The sequence below is a fragment of the Seriola aureovittata genome, chromosome 20 (assembly GCF_021018895.1).
Source record: "Seriola aureovittata isolate HTS-2021-v1 ecotype China chromosome 20, ASM2101889v1, whole genome shotgun sequence".
NCBI lineage: Eukaryota > Metazoa > Chordata > Actinopteri > Carangiformes > Carangidae > Seriola > Seriola aureovittata.
The window spans coordinates 3,035,873-3,058,343 of NC_079383.1; the positions used below are offsets into that span (position 1 = coordinate 3,035,873).

At 41.1% G+C, this 22,471-nt stretch overlaps 1 protein-coding gene across 3 annotated transcripts in view; it reads right to left on the reverse strand.

Annotated features, from left to right (window-relative positions):
• The window catches only part of kcnh2b (potassium voltage-gated channel, subfamily H (eag-related), member 2b), a 222,182-nt gene that overhangs the window by 15,700 nt on the left and 184,011 nt on the right, over positions 1-22,471 (reverse strand). For 2 of the 3 annotated variants that reach the window (XM_056364254.1, XM_056364252.1), the window contains exons 7-14: positions 8,230-8,409; positions 7,339-7,442; positions 7,038-7,176; positions 5,501-5,655; positions 4,983-5,077; positions 4,145-4,285; positions 1,168-1,367; positions 966-1,028 (exon numbers count right to left, since the gene is read on the reverse strand). In XM_056364254.1, the coding sequence (XP_056220229.1) occupies positions 966-1,028; positions 1,168-1,367; positions 4,145-4,285; positions 4,983-5,077; positions 5,501-5,655; positions 7,038-7,176; positions 7,339-7,442; positions 8,230-8,409 (1,077 nt within the window). The remainder of the gene's footprint in view (positions 1-965; positions 1,029-1,167; positions 1,368-4,144; positions 4,286-4,982; positions 5,078-5,500; positions 5,656-7,037; positions 7,177-7,338; positions 7,443-8,229; positions 8,410-22,471) is intronic. The other variant, XM_056364253.1, reaches the window with a different exon arrangement.

Genomic DNA, 22,471 nt, shown 5'->3' on the forward strand with positions numbered 1-22,471 from the left:
TGCAGCTGAAAAAATAATTTGCGCAGTCAAATAAAAACTGAAGGAACACTTATATCTTGTTCACACGTGATCATATACATGATCTGCTGTAAATAATGATGATAGAGATGAAAGCCACTGACTCATGCACAGCATTAAGTCTTTACATCAGCAGATCTTAAGTGTTGACATGTTAATGATTACAGCTGTGTGTGTGTGTGTGTGTGTGTGTGTGTGTGTGTCTGTGTGTGTCTGTGGTTGCATGCATGTGTGTGTCCAATGTCACATCTGAGGTAAAACCCACGCGTCACTTGTACAGAGAGACAGAAGATGTGACTGGGACCATGGCTCTGTGTGTGTGTGTGTGTGTGTGTGTGTGTGTGTGTGTGTGTGTGTGCGTGTGTGTGTGTGTGTGTGTGCCTGAGTGTTTGTGTGTGTATGAGCAGCACCATCCAATACACTGTGACTCACACAGTTCAGGCTGAGGTCGAAACACAACAAGCATGTGGAAAGCAATCTTTCAATCGATGAGTGTGAGAGCGTGCATGGTGTGTTTGTGTGCACTGACAGGTCTGACTCACTGTGTGTGTGTGTCTGTGTGTGTGTGTATGTGTGTGTGTGTGTGTGTGTTCCTACTACTACATGAAAGCAACTGTTTCTGAATGCATTCGTTTTACTTGGCGATCAGCATATCTAAACCTTATTAAGTCATGCATGTCTCTTTTATATGTGTGCAAATAAATACATATCTGTGAAGTATAATGAGTCAGTGTGTGTGTGCGTGTGTGTGTGTGTGTGTGTGTAGGAAAAGAGTTTATCAGCCTTCATGCATGTGAACAAACTGATTGTTGGTCCATGCATATTACAAAGACTCCAAACTATTTATTTGCACAAGTATGTGTGTGTGTGTGTGTGTGTGTGTGTGTGTGTGTGTGTGTGTGTGTGTGTGTGTGTGTGTGTGTGTGCATATCATTTATGATACTCACATCACTCCTATTCTGTCTGATGTTGTCGGACCATGCATGCTGAGACAAAGTCTTCGAGTCATCCTATTAACGTACAACGCAGGCTCAAAATACTCCACTAGCCTTTGTGTGTGTACATGTGTGTATTCATGCGGATCACTCATTCATTAACATGAACAGGTGTACACACACAGGATCTGGGTTCATGAGGATCAGTACTCACAGCATTCATGTCGATGCCGTTGGTGTAGGACCAGGCGTGCTGGAAGTACTCCTCCAGCCTCTGCCGGAGCGGGTTGGGGATCTGGTGGAAACGGATGAACTCCCTGACTCGCAGCATCTGGGTGTGGTAGCGGGCCGTCCCCGAGTACAGCCGCTGGATGATGGCCGACACGTTTCCAAAGATACTGGCGTACATTAGGGCTGGAGGTCAGAGAGGGGGAGAGGCGGAGACATGAGGCAGAGTTTGGAAGTGTGAGGAAGCAGGAAACAGGCAGGAAGGGGAGAATAATATATACATTAGCAGAGAGTAAGGGACAAAGTGGCACTTCGTCTGACTGATTCTACATCTGAAAAGAATCATACTATTAAGTTTGACACCCTTGTGTCACCGTTTTTATCAAACATATCATCCAACAGTGAGACCCAAGAGATTTACTGACACCCATCAGAGCTGTGTTGAAAAGACGATTTCTACTGTAAGTACAGATATGTAAATTAGAAGTCTTTATATGAGTCACATCTAAGATCAAGTCTAGACTTGTAAATTAGACATCTACACTGATCCCTTTGTATTCTTTTTAAAATGTTAGCTACTGTAAAAAACACACCTTTTTATCCTGGCTCTTTTTCCTCTCAGTTATATTAGCAACCTAAAGTTATTATGTCTGATTTTTAATATAATTTAATTAAGGTCACTTCTGTTACTGTATGTTCAGAAAGGTCCGATACAAATAAAGAGATTCTTATTGTTATTGTCATTATGAGACAGATTTCTATACTTTGATTGAATTATAAAAACACATGTTTTTCTACATTACAACATACAGCAGTGAGTGATCTATAAATATGACTGTTAGAATTTTTCTCTTTTGATTTTACTAATCCAAGCTAAGAGTCTAAGGATAGACAGTTGTACAGATTGTAAGGTCCTATGAGGACAACATGTAATTTATGACTTTGGGCTGTATAAATAAAACTCATTTAACTTGACTTGACCTGATTATGTGATAGTAGATTTTCTAAATTCAAGGGCCTGATGTGCTTCATCCAAGGAATGAAGGAAGCCATGATCTTGCTCATAGTCATACTGTTCAATCACTTACACAGATAAATTAACTTTAAGGAGAATGTCCTGAAGTCATTCAAATATACAGTAGGTTCAGATTATCCCAAATCTGTAGAATAACAACACATCCATTGCGTTTTGTCAAGATAAAACTGTTAGTGAAAACATAAACAGCACGTTTCACACTTAAAAGGCTGCAAGATGGAAGATACTGATGTGAAGATACAGTACAGCCGTCTGAAATAGACTTATTTCCTCTTTGTGTTTGTATTGACAGTGTCAGCAGAGACCCACTTGAGTGTCCGCTGACACTGCTGAAGACACATTAGCTTCAGCTTCATTTTTACACAGAGCAGAGACTCTGGATTTTGTTTACTGTTGCTTTAACTGAAAAGATCGAATATCAATTAAAATGATCAAAACCACTTTCAAGTGCAACCGGGCATGACTGCATTGAATTAAGATGTATTTGAAAAACTGTGATTGAATCATGTGAATATTTGTTAAAAGATTACATTTGACGTGCTGACATTAATACTACAGCATTATTATATAATATATACATTAATATACTGTAGCATAATGCAAGATCAATAGATAGTTTAAGCTGATTTCTGAAAGTTAAATGTCTAATTTTAACTGCACATACAGTCAAACACCACTAGCCAACATGATTAGACATTCATTTTTATGTTGTTTGAACCAGACCGGAAAACCTTTCCTTCCATCACTCCTACGAGCAACTTAAAAATGAATCCGTCCATACTATCTTTTATTTGATTTTTATTTTTTTGCATGAGGTCAATCGACTGGAGATCGGACAGAGCAGGAGACTGACTGATCTAAAAGGGTTTTGTCTGTAGAGGACAGAGTGTTTCATGTCATATCCTTCATGAGCCTCAGTGTTTTGTCCTGTTGTCATGTTGTATCCTGGTAACCTCTCAACCTCTGTCAGCTCCCATCACTGTCTACTTCATCCACTCAAACAGCTACAGTATGTATGTGTGTGTGTGTGTGTGTGTGTGTGTGTGTGTGTGTGTGTGTGTGTGTGTGTGTGTGTGTGTGTGTGTGTTTACACGTCTGGTGTCACAAAGGACACAATTGATCTGTGACTCAATTTGAATAAATGTTTTAAGGCTCATTACAATTTCATAGTGCACTTCCATTTTAGAACAACTTGTATCATGCTTCAGTTATGGAAATGTTAAAAGCCTCAGGTCGTTTTCTGGCCAAGCGAACGGCAAACTGTCTGGAGGAGCAGGACTGCAGCCAAAATAAAAAATAAAAACAGGAAACGGCCACGTTGAATAATAATTCAGCGATATACTTTCAAAGTGAAAAATATGATCTACAAGAAAAATAATATATGAGAAAAAATCTGTGTGATTTAGAAGTAAACAACATCACACTCTAATTGAGGCTGCTTGGGTAAAGTAATCCCTGCTGTGCTGATTAGCGTCTGCAGACGAGTTCAAGAAGAGCTGGAAGTAAATGATTTCTCACAAAAAAAGTCTTTCACACATTATGTTATTGTGTAATTGTCTGACTGAAATTCAGTGACATCCTTAAGTCCAGCCACACTCATCTCAACTCAACTCACATCTGTTCTCAGTGAAAAAGTGGTGAACAGGAGCACAAGAGACACTGTATCTTATCTTGCTATTATTACAAGTGATGTTTGATATAATCATATATTTTTAATAACCAATAAAAAGCAGGAGAGTGGCTTTATCATCTGGAAACAACTGCAAATTACTTGATAATAATGTGTACTTTTCCGACCAAACCTGTGTGAAACACACATTTACCTCTCCTGCATTATAAGTGGGTATAAGTTAGCTTTTTTTGTACCAAAACGTTTCCCCAACCCCAGGTCTGAAGCCAAGGAACAGTCACTTATATCAGTACTTACATCCTATGAGCATGACACAGATGGAGAAGATCTTCTCAGAGTTGGTGTTTGGGGATACGTTTCCAAAGCCCACACTGGTCAGACTGCTGAAGGTGAAGTACAGAGCTGTGACGTACTTGTCTTTGATGGAGGGTCCTGAACCTGTTGTAGGAGTTTGCAGAAGTTAAAGAAATATAAAAAAAAAGGTCCCTCACTTACCAGAATGACAGATGGGAAACGAACATGTAATAAGTATCTTTTCTATTCAAGGTCCCATATTGAATAAAGTGACATTTCCATGTCTTTTGTGATTATAAAGCAGGTCTCGGTTCTATATTAATAAAAGTATCAAAGTGCTCAGTCCACAGAGAAATGCACACAGCCTGTATTTAGAAACTGAGCCTCAAAACCAGCCGTCAGGACTTCTGTAACTTTGTGATGTCACAGCAAAGCAGTCATGGCCATGGCCCAAGCTCCGCCCACCTGGACCCACCACCCACGATTGTTGCAGGATTTGGTTTCTCTGAGTGTTTACATGAAATCTGCTATATTTTTATTAGATCACTCAGAAAACAGTCAGCCAATCAGAAGAGAGGCTCAGAGCCTCCTCTCTTCTGATTGGCTGACTGATCTGTTGTTACTAGAGCTCCAGAGAGAAGCCTGAGAGACTGGGATGTAAAACTACACTGAGATGGTTTTTGTTTCTTAACCACAAATATATCTTCTTATGGATCAAATAAAACACCAGAAAGTGTAAGATAAGGGACTTTTAAATTGCTTAGAATGAAACTAACCAGTACAGACAGTATCATTATGTTTCTAACCAGTATCAACACTACACTGTTTGTCTTTTCAGTACCTGGGATGGAGTCATTGTAGTGTTTTCCCAACTGGTCCCCCAGCGTGTGGAGCCAGCCAATTGAACCATTTCTCTCTACACTACCAATGGCATACCTGGGAGGAATAACAACAGTTCAATGTATTATTATACTGTATATGATTACTGATGTTGGCAATTGTCTAGATGCTGCTGCTACAGTCGATAACCAGACGCAGACAAGCAAACTAAGCTGATTGTTGAACACATCTCATATTCATGTTGTCACAAATATTTTTTGATTACAACCGATTTAAAACAAAATAGAAATACTCAATGCTTTGATTAAGAGTGAGAAGCTACTGTATGAACAAACATGATATATAACATAGAATCAGAAGCTTTTCTTTATTGTGCTGAGGATAAGAATTTTGGTATTGTGACAACACTGGCACCCGTACAATACCAGTTCTGATGTACGCAGACAGAGACATGATCATTCACACATTACTCCTGTGTTAATCTCATCTGACTCATCAGACAGTCTTGTGGCATTGTACCAGATGCAGGCCAGCCAGTGAGCGATGAGGGCGAAGGTGCACATGAGGAGGAAAAGGACAGCTGCGCCATACTCCGAGTAGCGATCCAGCTTTCTGGCTACACGGACCAATCGCAGAAGACGAGCCGTTTTCAGCAGACCAATCAGAGTGGTGGTCTGAAAGGCAGAGATTAGGTATGGTAAAGCATGGCAGAAAACAAAGTCCCTTGGCTCTGATATGTCCTCAGTGTTCCCACCTGCTGTCAACCTGTCACCCACACACATTTACACACAGAGGCGGTGCAGCCGTGGCCTTGTCCTGATGTGATGCCCTGTTGTGGGGGAGGTAAATCCTGACTCCCATCCATTACTGTGGGCTGTCAATTCCCACTCCTATCTGCTTGTATTCAGCCGGTCCCCTCCGTGTCCATACAACAAATAAATAACAGGCCGATTACAGCGCTGGCAGAGAGCCTGGTCCTGCGCTGTGTGTGTCCTCACAGTAAATAATAGTTGTCTGCTGAGGAAAAGCTCCATTTTCTTGGCTCAGCGGCTTCTTCCGGACAGCATCAATGAAGTGAACCTTGGCAAAGCTTTCCCAAGGCACTACTTGAAAGCTGGGGAGTTTCCACATTCATCTTGTTGGTGGACTCGGTGCGTGACTTAATTACTATATATAACATTTTTATCACTTACATGCTTCCCATCACTTATAGATGCATTTAAAGAGCCACTTGCTCAGTCAATAGAATTACCCTTAGCTGAGTTGCTGCGTGGAGTGATTCCATCAACCTTGGCCTCAGTGGTTTTCATCCTCATTATGTGGGAGGTTTCCTCAGATCCCTGCAACAACCTACGATGCAACTCACTCCATCCCCTCCCGCTTCCTCTAACTCCCACCTCTTCCTCCAGACACCAACATCGCTCTTCCTTAAATTCTCCATCCACCTCCATCACTTCACCCTTCAATTGTTCAGAAACATCAGAGTCTCTTCAGCTTCTATACTACACTGAACTAAAACATGTCTCAGCATGTTTCTCTCTAGTATTACCTGCATTGGTGATTATATCATCACTGATTAAAGCGACACTCCACTGATTTTACTCTGGAAGTTCAGTTTACGATTATTCCATTTTAAAAATTGTTGATGCTACCACTTGCTTGATTTTTATTTGATCATGTGATATGTGGTAGACATGTTTTATTTTGATGCTCTACCATGGCTGGCTGCACATCAACTTCCCCACGGAGACAATTAAATTATAAAACAAAACCTCAAGCACATCTGCATCTCTCTTTCTTTCTCTTAATTCCCATCCCTCCACCTCCTTGTCTCCTTCATACCTCTCTCCCTCCTTTTTACTGTATCTCTCAGTTTGAACTTCTCTTTATTCTGTTAGATGAAGACACTGGCAGACATGATGTCACTACAACATTTCTCTCTTTTTATCCCTCCATCTCACTACCACTTGTCTTTTCCTCTTCCTTTCACCCTCCCTTATAACTTCTCTGCAGCGTACAGACAGCCAACCTTGTCTCCCTCCGTCTCTTGACGTACCTCCTCTCCGTTGCGATAGATGAGCAGGTCAAAGGGAATAGCAGCCACCATGTCGATGAGGAACCAGCCTTTGAAGTAGTGGACGGCGATGCGCACCGGGTGGCTCACCACTTCATCATTAGTGTTCACATATGTTGTCCTGAGAGGAAGAGTTAAGTGTTGTTACACAAACACTTCTGACACAACCGCCACTACTGTGACGACACGTTACTTCAACTATTACTATTTCTACTATTGCTACCACCAGGCAGCTACTGCTGGAACTACTAGCAGCATTTATTCATGTCTCTTAAGGTCGGACCTGAAGTTGATGAGGATGTCGATAATGAACATGATATCCACTATGAGGTCCACCACGTTGAGAGGAGAGCAGGAGTAACCACAACTCTGCATGGCTGCTTCTTGCTGTGGAGAGGAGAGGAGACAGAAAATAAAAGAAGACAGGAGAGAATTATAATGTAATGCTCTAAAAATAGAACAGTTCTGTGTGACTACCTCTTTCAAACAGATTAGCACTAAGGGTTTAACGATAATTTGCATACGTATGTAGACAAAACATGAAGTGACGGAAAAACGGGGCTTTCGACAGACACATTGTCCCGAGGAACACTGTCTCCATTAATCTACTCAGAGTTTTCAGAGCTGTGAAAATCCTCTGTGTGTATTATTGCTCTGTTTATCAGTATTTTCCAGCAGATGTTTGGTCACTCACTCAAAGCGTTCTCTCACTGTGGAGCCTCATTGTTTTCTGTTCTGCTCTGTTCATTTGCTGGGGAACAAAATGTTGATGCTTTACAATAAAAGCGTTTTAATATGGTTGGGTTTTTATTGTGAAAATAACTTAGTGAATGAAGTGTTAGTGAGGTTAGCTAGTGTTTTAACTTTAACTAAAGTTTATCTAGAAAAATAGACACTTTTTCTGTTGAAAAATCTTTGTGATGCATATGGAATATTTATTTGCATATTTAAAAAGAAATGTGCACATGAATATAATTTATTGGACAAAAATGTTTTAAATTATTTTTTAAATAATTTTATTTTTTTAAAAAGGGAAGAAAAAGAAACAGGTGCAGGTGCTTCCGTTTGTAGGTTAGCCATCTGGTTTGGTTTGTAAGCAAAGAAAGAAAAAAAGGAGCCACATGATTGTGATTTGACAATAGAAATAAAGTAGACTTGATATTTGAGAACCCACCTGGTCATTGAGGAGGAACGCGGCTGAGTAGGGCGTCAGGATGGCAGTGTAGATGACCAGCAGCAGGATGAGCCAGTCCCACACTGCCTTGAAGGGGCTGTAGTGCAACACAGTCCACTTGTGGATGCGTGGAGCTTGGAGCTTGTACTCTGGCAACACATCTGCACCCAGAGACAGAACCTGGGTGGAGACAAGGGGGGGGCAGAGGGACAATTAGACAAAAGAAGACAGAGAAGGAGTGAAGGCAAAGGAAGAGAAAAGAAGGAAAGGAAACCACCATGACAGTAGTCTGATGGAAAATGAGTTGACACACATGCTAACTATGCACATACACACACACACACATACACACACCTGCACACAGCCTGAGTGCATATAGCAGCTCCGTGAAACATATATTGACTTCCATGACATGTGTGCTGCCTTCACAGTGGATACAACAGCAGTAATTGCAGCGAGACGCCAGTGTCCACGGTAGATGATGAGAACTGTTCTGAAGGCACTGACTCTCTTAAGGTTACCCTCCCAGGCAGTGTGCTTCTCTCTCACACACACACACACACACACACACACACACAACACACACACACACACACACACACACACACACACACACACACACACACACACACACACACACACCCACACACACACACACACACACTTGTTCTAGATACAACAATGCATAGACAGATGTATATACACTCATATAGCAGGCTTACACACACACATACACACTTAGCAGCCATGATTTGTGTCACATTTACTTCTCTGTATCAGTGACTCTGGCACGAGGGCTTTGTTTCATAAGTTTCCACAGAACTGCACATAAGCATATTCCAAACACTTACATACAAACACACACAGAGCTCTTGTCCTCCATCTTCAGCCTCACACACAAACACATTAAACACAAACACACACCAGGAATGAAATCCCGGGTATTATGGTGCAGCTCTAAGTAGCTTTACTTGCAGTAATGTATTCCACCGTCTGCACCGCTCTCGCCCCGGATGAGAGCAGGAAGGAATCAGTCTAAAGAGGCATTAGCACAGCCAGCCTTGTGTCTCTGCGTAATAGAATCACACAGAGCGCTGAAGAAAAAAAACCAGTGAAAGTGACAAAATCGGAAGTGACTTTTGACTGACTTTCACCACCGTGCTCACACAGCAGCGCCCTGTGCACATGGATCCACCGTCAAACGGAGTAAATGAATGAAGAAATGTGTTATAACTAAGGTGGCAGCAGATACGTCACATGTATTACTTATATTAGAAATGAGGTATAATCCATTAAGACACTACGAACTATGGCCTCGAGGGGAATCATCACCTCTCTGACACAGTCTCTAAAAAGAGCAGATTATACTGTAAGCTCTGCAAAGATAGTTTGCAATATACAATGCAGTCAGAAAGTATATGAACGTATTTACATCCACATAAGATGGAGTGTACTTTATTATGCACAACCCACAGAAAGGCTTTAAAGAGGATAGGATACATTTTAAAATAAATTGAGAATTTCTCATATTTGGTTCCTGCTTCACTCTGTAAGACTGTAATTACTAAAAATGTGCTAAGAAGTTAATAAATTAATTGTATAAATGTGTATTAATATACTAGCTCCAGGCTGCACCAGCACAGTAAGAGTTTGTTTTGGTGTTAGGTTGGAGCACAGAAACATTTGTATGCAGGTGGAGCAGCGACAGGTACAGCAGGCTGAGCTACTTCCAACACAAACTCCAGAGACGGGAACAAGTGTGTGCAGTGTGTGTGTGTTTGTTTGTTTGTGTGTGTGTGTGTGTGTGTGTGTGTGTGTGTGTGTGTGTGTGTGTGTGTGTATGTGTGTGTGTGTGTGCAGTTTAACAATCAAGGAAAAACAAGACTCATACACATAAAATAAGTAAGAATACTCATAAATAAAACTAAATATGATATGCAACAAAAGACTGTAAGAAATAAAGAGAAAGTTTTTTTCGCCAAGGACTCGTCCTTCACCTCCTCTCACTTCTGCACTTTTCTTTTTAAATTCACTCCGTTTAGCTTTCACTACTCTTTGCTCCTGCTCTTCTTGTTCATGTTTCCTCCTGCTCTACCCTTGACCTGCTAAATCTGTCTCCTTTTCTAATTTCATCCCTCTTTTTTTTCTCCTGCACTGCTCTGTCCCCTGTCCAGCACTTTTCACTCCACCTTTCCATCGCAGTCTCTCCTTCCACACAGTCAGCAGCCCAGACACATCTCATTCATTCTGTTGCCTATTACATTCATCCTGCCTCCCGCCTCACCTTCCTTTCTTCTCCTGCTTCAATGGCCTTTTTTTCATTCCCCGTATCTCCCTTTTTTCTTTTTCCTCATTCACTCTATCTTCCCCTCTTTGACTCTCAGCCATCCTTTTTTCTTTTACACTTTTATTCTTCCTTCCTCCCGACTTTCATTATCACCCCCATCTCTGTTCCACCATCCATCTCTCCTCCACCTGCTCTGGCCCCGTGGCAGACTTTTATTTATGTGCTGATGATTAAACCATCCCTAAATCTTCTGGTACAGTGTGAGAGGATGTGATATCCCTCGTTCTCTCTGTATTTCCTCAGGAGATGTTACTTATAGATACCAACATCTTGCAAGATAACATTTGCCTGATTTATTAAAAAGGAGAGAGAAATATTTCAGTGTTTATCGTCTCTGTAATTGAGCCAGCTGTTTCATATCTAAGAGTCTTGGCTCCTTCAAAGGCTTTGTTTTCAAGTATTTATGTACCTCTACATGCAAGTCCTTGCTTGCATGAAATTACACTTGTGCTTGTATTTTGTTCATAGAGATGCTACAATACTTCAGTTTTTCTTTGCAGTGAATTAATTATTCAGTGGATAATTATCAAACTTTAATTATCAGTGATTTTCTCTTGATCTAAATGGAAAACACAGCTCACTAGCTCAGTTTGGGTATGTTACCGATAAACAGGGATCACTCATGACACACAGAAGCCTACATATAACAGCTCATTAAATACATGGCTGCTGTGCTGCAGCAGTGCTGCTGCCCCTTCATTTAAAAATCCAAAGAGACTTATAATGGGAAAAACAGTTGCCTTTAAAATAACGCTGCCCTTCCCAAAGAGCTGTCTAGACGTAAGGTAGCATTTCTTATCTAACGAGTTGTGGTTAGGGGATTCTATAAATACTCAAGTTAATTCCTCGACCTGACTACTCTGCAGAAAAAGGTGTGTGTGTGTGTGTGTGTGTGTGTGTTGGTGAAAAAGAGTGCGTTTATGTGTATTAACCAGACAACCACCTACTCCCACCTCCTACTCTTTCCTCACCTTTGCCATAAAAACCATCAACCTCAACTTTCTGTAATTTTCCAAACACAACTTTGAACTTCAGAACTAACAAACATGAAGTTTGTTCGTTAGTGTAAAGATTATCAGAGCATCTCGGGGTCGTCATGCATCAGTAGTCCTCATTAAAGCAAATATCTGAGGGGTGATCAGCTGTGGGAACCTTTCACAGCTTCTATGAGCTGCAACTGATTTGCAGTCAGGACCCCCAGCTGTGTTTACCCCCGATCTGTTCGTCATATCTTAGTTCTTAGTCCTTCAAGACTGAGGAAGTTGGACTGGACAGAAACATACATGGTGTTTATCTCAGTTCTCAACGTGCTGTGAAGAAAAATGCGACTGGAACAGATTGAAATAACTTTTATATATATCAACTAAAACATTTTATTTCACACTGCAATAAGTGACTCCATTTTCATTTCTGTCCGCACCTGTCTTTGAGTGCTGGGTAGTTTTATGATTTTCATGGTTTAGTTTTGTTGTCAGTTTCATGGTGCCAAAACCATCTTTCGCTTCAGGATCTGTGCTTTGCTGTTTTCTGATCAAATGATCTGCAGGGGTTGATTGGAGCCAGTTGCTGCATTCACACATCGATACTTTATGTCAGGTTGAAAAAGTGAATAGATGAAAGGATCATCTTTTGTCTGGTCGTCCTCTACTTTTTGATTTCAACCACTTTCAGTGCAACACATCAGAAATATTCATAATTATCAAAGGTATTGCAAACACATCTGCAGCCAGACATGCACATATAAACACGAGATCACAAGTGTCAAGAGGCACAAACACTACTCGCAAACGCCTGTGTGCGCACACACTCGCACATCCCCACACTTCAGCTGTGCGTCCCCTCCTGGAGTATCTTGCGGGTTATTTTCAGCCATCTGTGTGAAACTACAAAACATTGCCACGAGGACCGTTAAAAGTGCAGATGTCAAGACACATTCAAGCGCAGATAGGGCGGAGTTGTGTCTGAGGACAGCACTGGAGGGAGAGGACTTGGGGCAACAAGGGGGGGGGGCACTTAACAGAGCTAACTGCCCATGCCATCAAAACGATATGTATTTCTCACTTCACCCACAACACACTGCTTCTTCCTGCTGCCAGTGTCCAGAGTGGAATCCCCAGTCCAGCAGAAACAGTGTCATCGGCAAATTCTGTTCAGCATCTTTGCAGGAGTTTGACATTTATCCTTGAAGCTGGGATTTGCCTGGACTGCATGTGACACACGGGGCTTGGGTCAGATTGAGTGTGCTGAACTTTTACATGGAGACAGAACGAGATTATTCTTTATTCAGAAGTCAAATTTAAGCCGGAGCTCAGGCCGTCCATCGGACTGCTGCAGTGTCGGTTCTACTTTATACAACTCTGTGAGGTTCAGCGTGACAGCAGAGCAGACAAGAGGAAACAAGGAGACGACTTGTGACAAGATATAAATCACATTTAAACCCTAAATGTCAGATACATGGTGCACACCTGCTAAACCATCAAACCTGTCATCTTGTCTTTTTCTTTCTGCAATGTCACTTTCAACAAGATGACGAGATAACGCAGAGGTAATAATATCAATTTCAGAAGTCAACTCTCATTAGTGTGTCTGCTTTAATGAGAAAGCAGGAGTAATGAGAGAGACATGAGGATACAGTACGTATTGATTCACAGGGAGAACTCCTTAATATTACACAACACTGTGTGAGCACAAAGGATTTTCATAATAAAAGCTGAAATGTCTGGAGAGTAAAAACAATACAGAGGCAAATTAAAGAGATAAAATTAAGCCCCCCCTATAAAAGAAAAGGAACCATGATTACAAAGCAGCACGGAGAGGATCAAGGTTACAGTATTGACTGAGTCTGAAGCCGAGGACACTGGAGGTGATGACTCACCTTTTTACGAGCAACAAAGTTTAAATGGCACACACACGCACACACACACACACACACACACACACACACACACGTACCCCTTCACCTGGGAGGTGTTCAGTACAGCTGCAGTCATATAAAGGTTGATGACTGAACAGCCAAAGCCCCTTCCATCATTAATCTTCACTCAAATCTTGTATCAGTGCAGAAGACTGAGCCACGGGCAGAGACACAGCTGCAGACGTATATACACAAAGTTTTACACACAAAAGTGCAACATCAAAACCGAATTGAAGCTGGAAAGTCATAGTGCTCCTGAACATCACACTTTATGCATCTTTGGCACCTTAAAAAAAAAAAAAGTTTCCTGTCACTTGAGAATAAATATGCAAAAAAAAGCGAGGTTGTGACTTTGTGAAATGCACAGAGAGGTAGAGATTGTTGCAGTCGACAGGCGACTCAAACAGACTCGTACAACACTTCTTACTGGTGCAAGTTGCTGCTATCTCTCAGGGAAGGTACAAGACAGAATTAAAATATGTCTTTGTCAACCCCTCCTTAGAAGTGGACGCCCTGACAGCACCTTTGAGTTCAGCTTCTGTAGTGACACTGTGGCTTTTATTAAACCCGACACTCTGCCTGTAGATCACTTTGCGGGGGTCTCGGAGGGGAGTGGTACAAAAAAAAGTATTGCACGGTATGAGATTAACGGCAGCTGAGGGCAGTCAGGCAGCACACACCATCCATCTGCCTGGTAGGGCTGCTGATGGTTTTGGGAGGATTCCATTTCTCATATTGTGTGAGATTCATTTGGGTGTAAATTAAAAAAAAAAAAAAGAAAAAAGACAAACAATTACAGTCCAAGCATGCAGCCGAGAAATGAATACAGGAATGACAGAATAAAAAAAACTCAGCTGAGCTCAGTTATAGTGATATTTTTAGCCACACATTAATTACCATCTTTTAAATTGGCTCTTAGCTCCAATTTAAAGTTAAGGAGTTGGACCGAGGAAATTTTCAATGAGCTGTATTCCAACAGCTGAAAGCATCATCACAGTGTGTGTCATATGAAAAGCCCTCTAACTTCCTGTGGTGTTGTATCAGCCACAGGGGAGATGATCTAGTTAAAAAGTGTCAGACACTTTGAAATCTGAAGCAAAATGTCCATTTTATGTTTTTGTGTCTGGAAAATGAACCCGACATTGTAAACACACTGTACACATGGACGCTGAAGGTTTTAAACAGAAGATCATTAGTTAACAACTGCCTTTTCCTACACACACACACAGATGCACATACACATCCCTTGTGTAAGGAATGCTGCTAAATCAATGGGGAATCCACTCGACCTCCTACGTGCTTGACTTGTGTTTGTTTGATTAGAAGAAAAAACTGATTGACTGCTCATTACTTGGCATGGGCAACATCCAGAATTTAATATCTCAATGCAGTAAAGCTCAAATATCGATATATACACCATTACAATGTATAATTATATTACTGTATTTTATGTTCCAGGTGTAAGCGATGCTGAAGTTTTATTCGTCACATGCCAAGGTTCGATGTACAGCCAGCAAATCAGTGATAAAAAAAAGATATGAAAAATAATGCATATGGTGGGATAATATCAAGTATCAAGTACACTGTGTGTGTGCATGTGCATGTGCATGTATGGAAGTTACATATAGATTGATGTTACAATGCCTGTTGTGTGTTACAGTATATAAAAGTATATAGTGCTTTTGTACGCTCATGACAATTACTGAGTTTGCACCAAAACAAATTCAAGCTTTACAGACCGTATATACAACAATGGGAGAAAAGAACTCTCTGTGTTGTGAAAGAGTTTTCAGGTGGTTTGCTTCTCCAGTCACTGCTACAATATATGAAAGTGGGGGAGTCAAAGTAAAACACTGGTTTGTGGACAAAGTTTGTGCATGTAGAAAACCATAAACCATAAACACTGATACAACAGCCCTGAAGCTCATTTTATACATATTTTGTTTGTGTGAAGTTATTTTGGAAGCTGGAGGTTGTACTGGGACTGGGCTGTATACGCAGTCAAGTGAGCACATGATGCTCATAATCTATACCCATGAATTGAAAATGCACGTGATTTGCTGATCCATGTGCACAAACAGTGTGTGTGCCAATCCACTTCAGCATCAGTTTTTTTCTTCTACCACTAACCACCAGAGATCTTTGAAGGAATGCATCGACACTGAAAGGAGTGTGTGTGTGTGTGTGTGTGTGTGTGTGTGTGTGAGAGACAGAGAGAGAGAGAGAGAGAGGGAAGGAAAAATATGTTTGTAATTATTCATTTATATGGATGTCTATGAGAGGGAGAAAGGTAATTGTAAATATGTAAATAAGTATGTGTATAAGAGTATTTTCAAAGTTAAATTACTACTGTGTGCATGCATTATATATAATATATATGTGTGTGTACTGTTATAATAGAGTAATATGATAAACAGGGTAACACTGAACAAGTGACAGAGCCTCACAGTGCAGTGTGTGTGTCTGTGTGTGTGTGTGTGTCTGTGTGTGTGTGTGTCTGTGTGTGTGTATGTGGTGCACTGCCTCAGGGCAAAGTGTCAAGTTACGCCACTTTTTTCTTTGACATAATATAGATTTGTTTTGGCAAATGAAACAAAGAGATGGAGGGAACAGGAGAAAATGAGAGAAAGAGAGGAAAAGAAAGTGCTAACACACACACACACAGCTTGAGAAAAAAAGAGAAAGTGTGTGAAAGAGCGAGCTAGTTGGCGAGACAGAAGGATGGAGAAACAGAGCTGAGGGGCATGAAAATACAGAAAGACAAAGAAAGAGCTGAGAAGTGGAGAAAAAAAGAATAGGGATGAAAGTGAAAGAAGAATAACAATGACAAAGCTGTACAGCCCTGCGGAGGACGGTCAGCATGACACAAACGCACACACTCACACACTCACACACAAATGTCAATTGTGAAATAGCAAACGTTGGTGCGTGCTTACAAACTGGAACATTTGGATATCTGTGGCAGCTCAGTGATGCTCTGCCAGCTCGCTGAGCTGAGCGGTGCCGCGACACAAAACACTGTGATCACACTGCTCCTCTCTCACAAACACACTCTATATTCTCACTCGTCACTTCAACAAGTTCTCATACCTAAACCACAAAATGGATCGTTTGTCAGTGCCTTCCAAAATGTCCCAAATGAGCATTTCAAAAACTTACAAACTAATAATAATAATAACTGATAAAGCAGCATTTATGCAGCTAAAACTTATTTGTATGTATTTGTTCTTTGCACAAGCTTCATTATTTCTCTTGTTCCTTTCAGAAAACATCTCATTACACAAAATACCTCCTGTTCAGCTTTTCTAAAAAACCCTGGGTTTATGCTTGTGCTTCTTCCCAGCACATTTCTTCAATCTTCTCTTTTTGTGAAGTGTGGAAAGCCTCAGCAAACATGCTTAATATTTCACGATGAGCAACTGGTCAATATTTTATACACAGTCAAACACTGCTGCTCATTCATGGCCACACTCAGTATTAGACAGAGCCTGTCCTGGCAATGCTCAAACAACGGCAAAAGAAGCACATCAAAATTTCAGAGGCTTCAATTTCTACTGTAAACAGAGTGAAGAGCACACAGCTGTTGTTTTGGAAGCAACGGCTCATCTGTTTGATACCCATTTAATAATGCAACATCAAATCACGTCTGTTTGGTAAAGGTGTGTGGGCCTCCTGACTCCTGACTGATTGAACTTCTGCACACACACACAAACACACACACACACACACACACACACACCACACACACACACACACACACTCACACATGCGCGGGTTTCCACAAGGAATTAGCTGAAATTTTATTTTTACACACTTCAGTTCCAATCATCAAGCCCACCTCTGGAGGAGGTTTGAGACAAATCTGCAAATGCCTTACATCACCAGTTCCAACCAGAAAACACATTTAAACCCAACAGGTGGCAGAGGGGAACATGCCTGTCAGAAAGGATTGTTAAGACACTGCAGGATGGAGGACAGGTGTTCAGTGTCAGCTTCACAGAACGGAAATATACCGACAGCAAACGATGTGCATGTTAGTCTGTGTCCTGCCATGATACGTGGAATCTAAGCTTGGCTTCAAGTGTGTTTACTACATGGCATTTTCAAGGCAGCCGTATAAAACGTATGGTAGTATAAGGAGCAACACACACACACACACACACACACACACACACACACACACACACACACACACACACAAACACACACACACAGATATGTAAATATACACAAGCATCCACATTTAACACATTCAAAGAATGACTTCCCTTTTCCTGTCACCCTGAACTTGAGCCTGTCGGCTATATGGATAAATCCCACCCCAACATTTTATTCTAACACTTACAGATTCAAATAAAGAGCTGGGGGGCTTAATTTGATCTTACTACATTAATACACACATTGCAGCAGAGGCACACAGGTTTTGACATTGGCCGGCAGCTTTATCGTTCACCAAAAGACTAGTGTGATATTATTAGATGGTGTTGGCTGATAAGTTCAGTCAGTGGAAAGAGTCAGAGAGAGCAGCCACTGCTGTCAGGACGATGCAGAGGGGAGAGAATACTTGATTATCTAGTAAAATACAAATGAACATTTACATCAACAAAAATGTGGTCACAATAAAATTTTCTAACCTTGAATTCAGTCCAAACTGCGTGACTCCCTTTAGAAGGCTGTTGGTTCTGAAGCAAATACCCATAAGACAAGAGTTTAAAAATATTACAGAACTAATATTTTCCACAATGACATATATGTGATGTCAACACAGGGATTAAACTAAATCCAAGGTGAGTCTCCCCTCAAACATATCAGTGCAGCTGCAATACATCTGTATATTTCAAGATAAAATACCAAATAAACAACAATAAAATAATGTTTAAAAAGGAATAATAATCTCAGAGGATAAACACTTTTCTTATCCCTGTTTCGCCACAAAGCTGCTCCATTTGGGACCATAAGGCCACCTCTTGATTTGGTTTCTAAATCCTCTCAGCCAGAGCAGCGCTCTCTTTTTTTTTCTTTTATATATCAAAGCGACTTAGACTGAAGTCCATTTCTTCCTGAGCCGTTATCAAATGGGCAGAACCAGAGATCAGCCGGAAGTTTTGGACACAATTTTGTTTTTTGCAGCTGTAAACTTTTAGTATTCCTTAAAAATAAAGAATATCTCCAACACTGTACCTGTTTGTCCAAAGTATAGCAAACTGACCATGTAACTAGCTAGTGTAATGCTAGCACTAAAACTCCATGTGTTGGTTTAAAACTCTGTGAAAGTTCCAGTTGCAATGTAACCTGTAACCCCACAAAACAACATAGCTAGCTGCTGATATACCCCTTGCCTTTGGAAATAACAGCGTTAGGTTCTTATTGTAGACAATAAACTCTTTAGCTAGACATGCTAATGCTTCTGACTTACTTTAAAAACATATAAATAGAGTTTAATGTATTTCTTACACTTATATTTTGTTTTGTAAAGGCTTAAGAAGATATACCACAGTCCTGGCTCTTTAAATGTAGAGTAGAAGAAGCTCCTGCTCCCTGTTTCTGCAGCTTTATTTTGGATCAGACGACACAGACCGGTGATAACCCAAGACTAAGCTTTGTTTCTACGATGTTACACTTCTTGACCATCACCTCCTCCAGAACAAGCTGTGTGTATACAGTGTACTGTATTTCCTCTGTGTGTGTGTTATGCATATGTATGGGTATGGCTGCTTCTCTCAGTATCAGTTTGATATCTGCCTGCCTTCCTGTCTGACCTTTTTCTCTCCTTCTCTGACAGTTCCCATTAAGACATAACAAAGGAGCATATTTCTTCAGCTCTGATGTCTCTTCTTGCCTCTCTCTCCTCCCTCTCCTCCTCCTCATCACGACCCTCTCCTTCAATATTCATCAGCGCCGTCGGTGCTTACGGAGGTTGCTCCCTGGATATCTTTTTCTCCCTTATCTCTCCCTGTCCTTGTCCCCGTATCTCCTCCATGATCTCATCTCGCTCCATCTCTGTCTCTGTTTTTACCCTTTCCGAGTCTTTGTCTTGATCTTTCTCTGCATCCATTTCTCCCTCCCTTTCCATCTATCTCTCCCAGCCTCCAACACAGAGGGGACTTCAAATATAAATGCAGCAATGAAACACTACACTAGCAACTGCTGTGGGGCTGCTGACATACAGTCTGCACACACACAAATGCACATGCGTTTAAGCGTTAATCTACAGAAGAAGGAGACCTCTGAGTCCTCGGAGAGAACTCTCATCTTAAGTTTTTAATCTCTTCGCTCTGTCTAAAGAAACTGCTTTCATCTACTAATATTCAAACTTGAGATACGGGGGCTTTAAGTCCAGAAACTGCAGTTCAACAAGAACCCATCAGGGGATTTAATCGTTGTTGACGGAAGCAAACTGAGAGAGAATCCCCCTCATTGCTTTCTGGGAGACATTGTTGCTGTATTATCCAGGTTTGCAGGAATAAAATGAAAATATAAACAGATCTTACACTTCAAATGCAGTTCACACGATGCTGCAATATCCTACACTGATTCTAGCGTACACGTTGTGCAATATTGATGGGGACTTACTACAGAGCTATAGCTTCTGTTCATGCGGCTTTAAAGGGAGCTGCATGTGATCAGAGGATGCCATCTTGCATTAGATTCAAACTATGGAATCAGGCCACTTGAATAAAAGATGCTGGTGCGTGAACACACACAACGGGACGTACACACGCTCAGTGGAAGACATATGGTGTGGTCCATGTATGTGCAGTGAGCTCTGCAAACATTAAATATATCTATTAAATTATTTTCATACATATTATACAACTGTGAATATTGTATGACTGTCATGCATGTGTGATGGTTAGGGCCAATAATCAAGGTCACATCAGGAATCTAATCTAATCTTACCGTTATTTAGATTATTTAACAATAATCACAGGCAAGACTCCAAATCCTACACCTTCAGATCACCTTGTCCTTTTTAAAAAATCTCTCAGCAGCAGAGATAACGAGGCATTAAATATGAAGTGCCTCCTCGCCTTTTCTCTGCCCATTAAAGGTTTCCTGATCGACAAGGTGAGCACTAATGACCCCTGAGTCTGCTCTACCACTGAATGAAGACTGCTGGATGCTCTGAGAGGTCAAATGTTGAGTACTTCCTCAGACTTACTGTTATTTACTGTAGACGATTCAATACACAATCTATTCTGAAGACCATGAGGCCGTGCTGTGAGAACTGTGAGACAGAACTGTGAAGATGGTGGTGGTGGTGGTGGTGGTGGGGGGGACTCGGTCCAGTGCTTTCCATGGACGGATGGTCGTACTGTCTAAATGAGAGCTGCTTGACCTGGCAGTCATCACACACAGACCACAACTGTTTTACATATGTGCATCACTGAGTGTGTGCATCAGCTTCAGTTCACAAGTTCACACTGAAAAAACTTCATCTGTGCATGTCAGTGGACGGTTGCGTGCCTTATACCTCACATCAGTGTGTGTGTGTGTTTGTAGATGTGTTGTGGGTATGTACTGTATCTGTGTGTGTGTATCCACAGTGGTCTGCTGTGGTCTTGAGGGAGGTTGAAATAATGGATTGCCTGTGACATCATTTGGAGCATGCACAGAAATACAGAAGCATAAAGGTAGACCACACACACACACATATACACACATATACACACACACACACACACACACACACACACACACACACACACACACACACAAATAATAACGGTTCTCACATGTCCTGTAGATCCTCTTGGATGGGCACACATCTTTTCTCTTAGTTTCAGCCCACTGCTTCACTAAGCACTGTTCTAATTCACAGATTATTATCCAAGTCAGTGACATCCCAGAAACACTTGGCGTTGATTCTCACACACACACACACACACACACACACACACACACAGACACACAGACACACACACACACACAGTGATTCACACATTTCTCTAGTGTACACTGCATGAATGTACATGTACATAAATGAGCCTCGAAAATCACATCTAGTTTTTCTGAAGCACTAAATTGAAGAAACAAGTGTTATGTGCTTAAGTTGGTTAAGTTCACTTATGTGTGCGCTGAGCCGCTGGGAATACTTTCTAAAACCAGGTTTACAACATTTTACATCATGAGATTTTTGAAGCTATTGTATTTGCACACATTACCCAGTGCTACTGACTTACAGTTTGACCTCAAGTTACATCACATCAACATTTCTCCACATACATCCGGATTTTCCTCACGTGAACTTGAGCATAAAAAATGACTGTGATTCCATTATTTTTGTTTAATAGTCTGAATATTCATGGAACATAAACTGCACTTTTCAACAGACATGAAAATAGATTTTTAAACCACTCAGATCTTGTGTAGCGGCAATGAGTTTCACAAATTGATGAGATCATGTGGGGAGTTTAAATGTGGCAGAGGATGACTGTGGGATGAGTCATTTTTAGTGTTGAGAAATCACATCGAGTGTTCTCAGTTTAAGCGCTGCTACTGTTTGGCATCGGCTCCATCAGTGAGAGAGAATGTTTTGTTACACACATACTATGTAAATTTCCAGTGTCTCCACTGTCTTATGCCAGATGGTATAAGACATGACAGCAGCCACAGTCTGTCTTTACTGAGGATTAACTGCATCTTTCTTACTTTTACCTCTGATGTAAAAATTAGCAGCCATGACTAATGATTATCATAAAAATACAACAAACAAGAAACCCGTAAATTTAATGCCAAACCAGACCATTTTCACAGATGTATGACACGCCACGCCAGAAGCTCACATGACCGAACCTGTCTGCAGGTGACTGATTTCAGGGAGATGCCAGATTTGCACGACAATGCAGGGAGCAGCTGCTGACTGGCTGCAATGGCTCAGACACCAAACTGGATCTTTGTTGTTGTTGTCTCTCAGGCTACAGCCACACTAATAACTTTTAGTTTTCAACAGCATCACTTGTGCTACATTGACGCCTGGC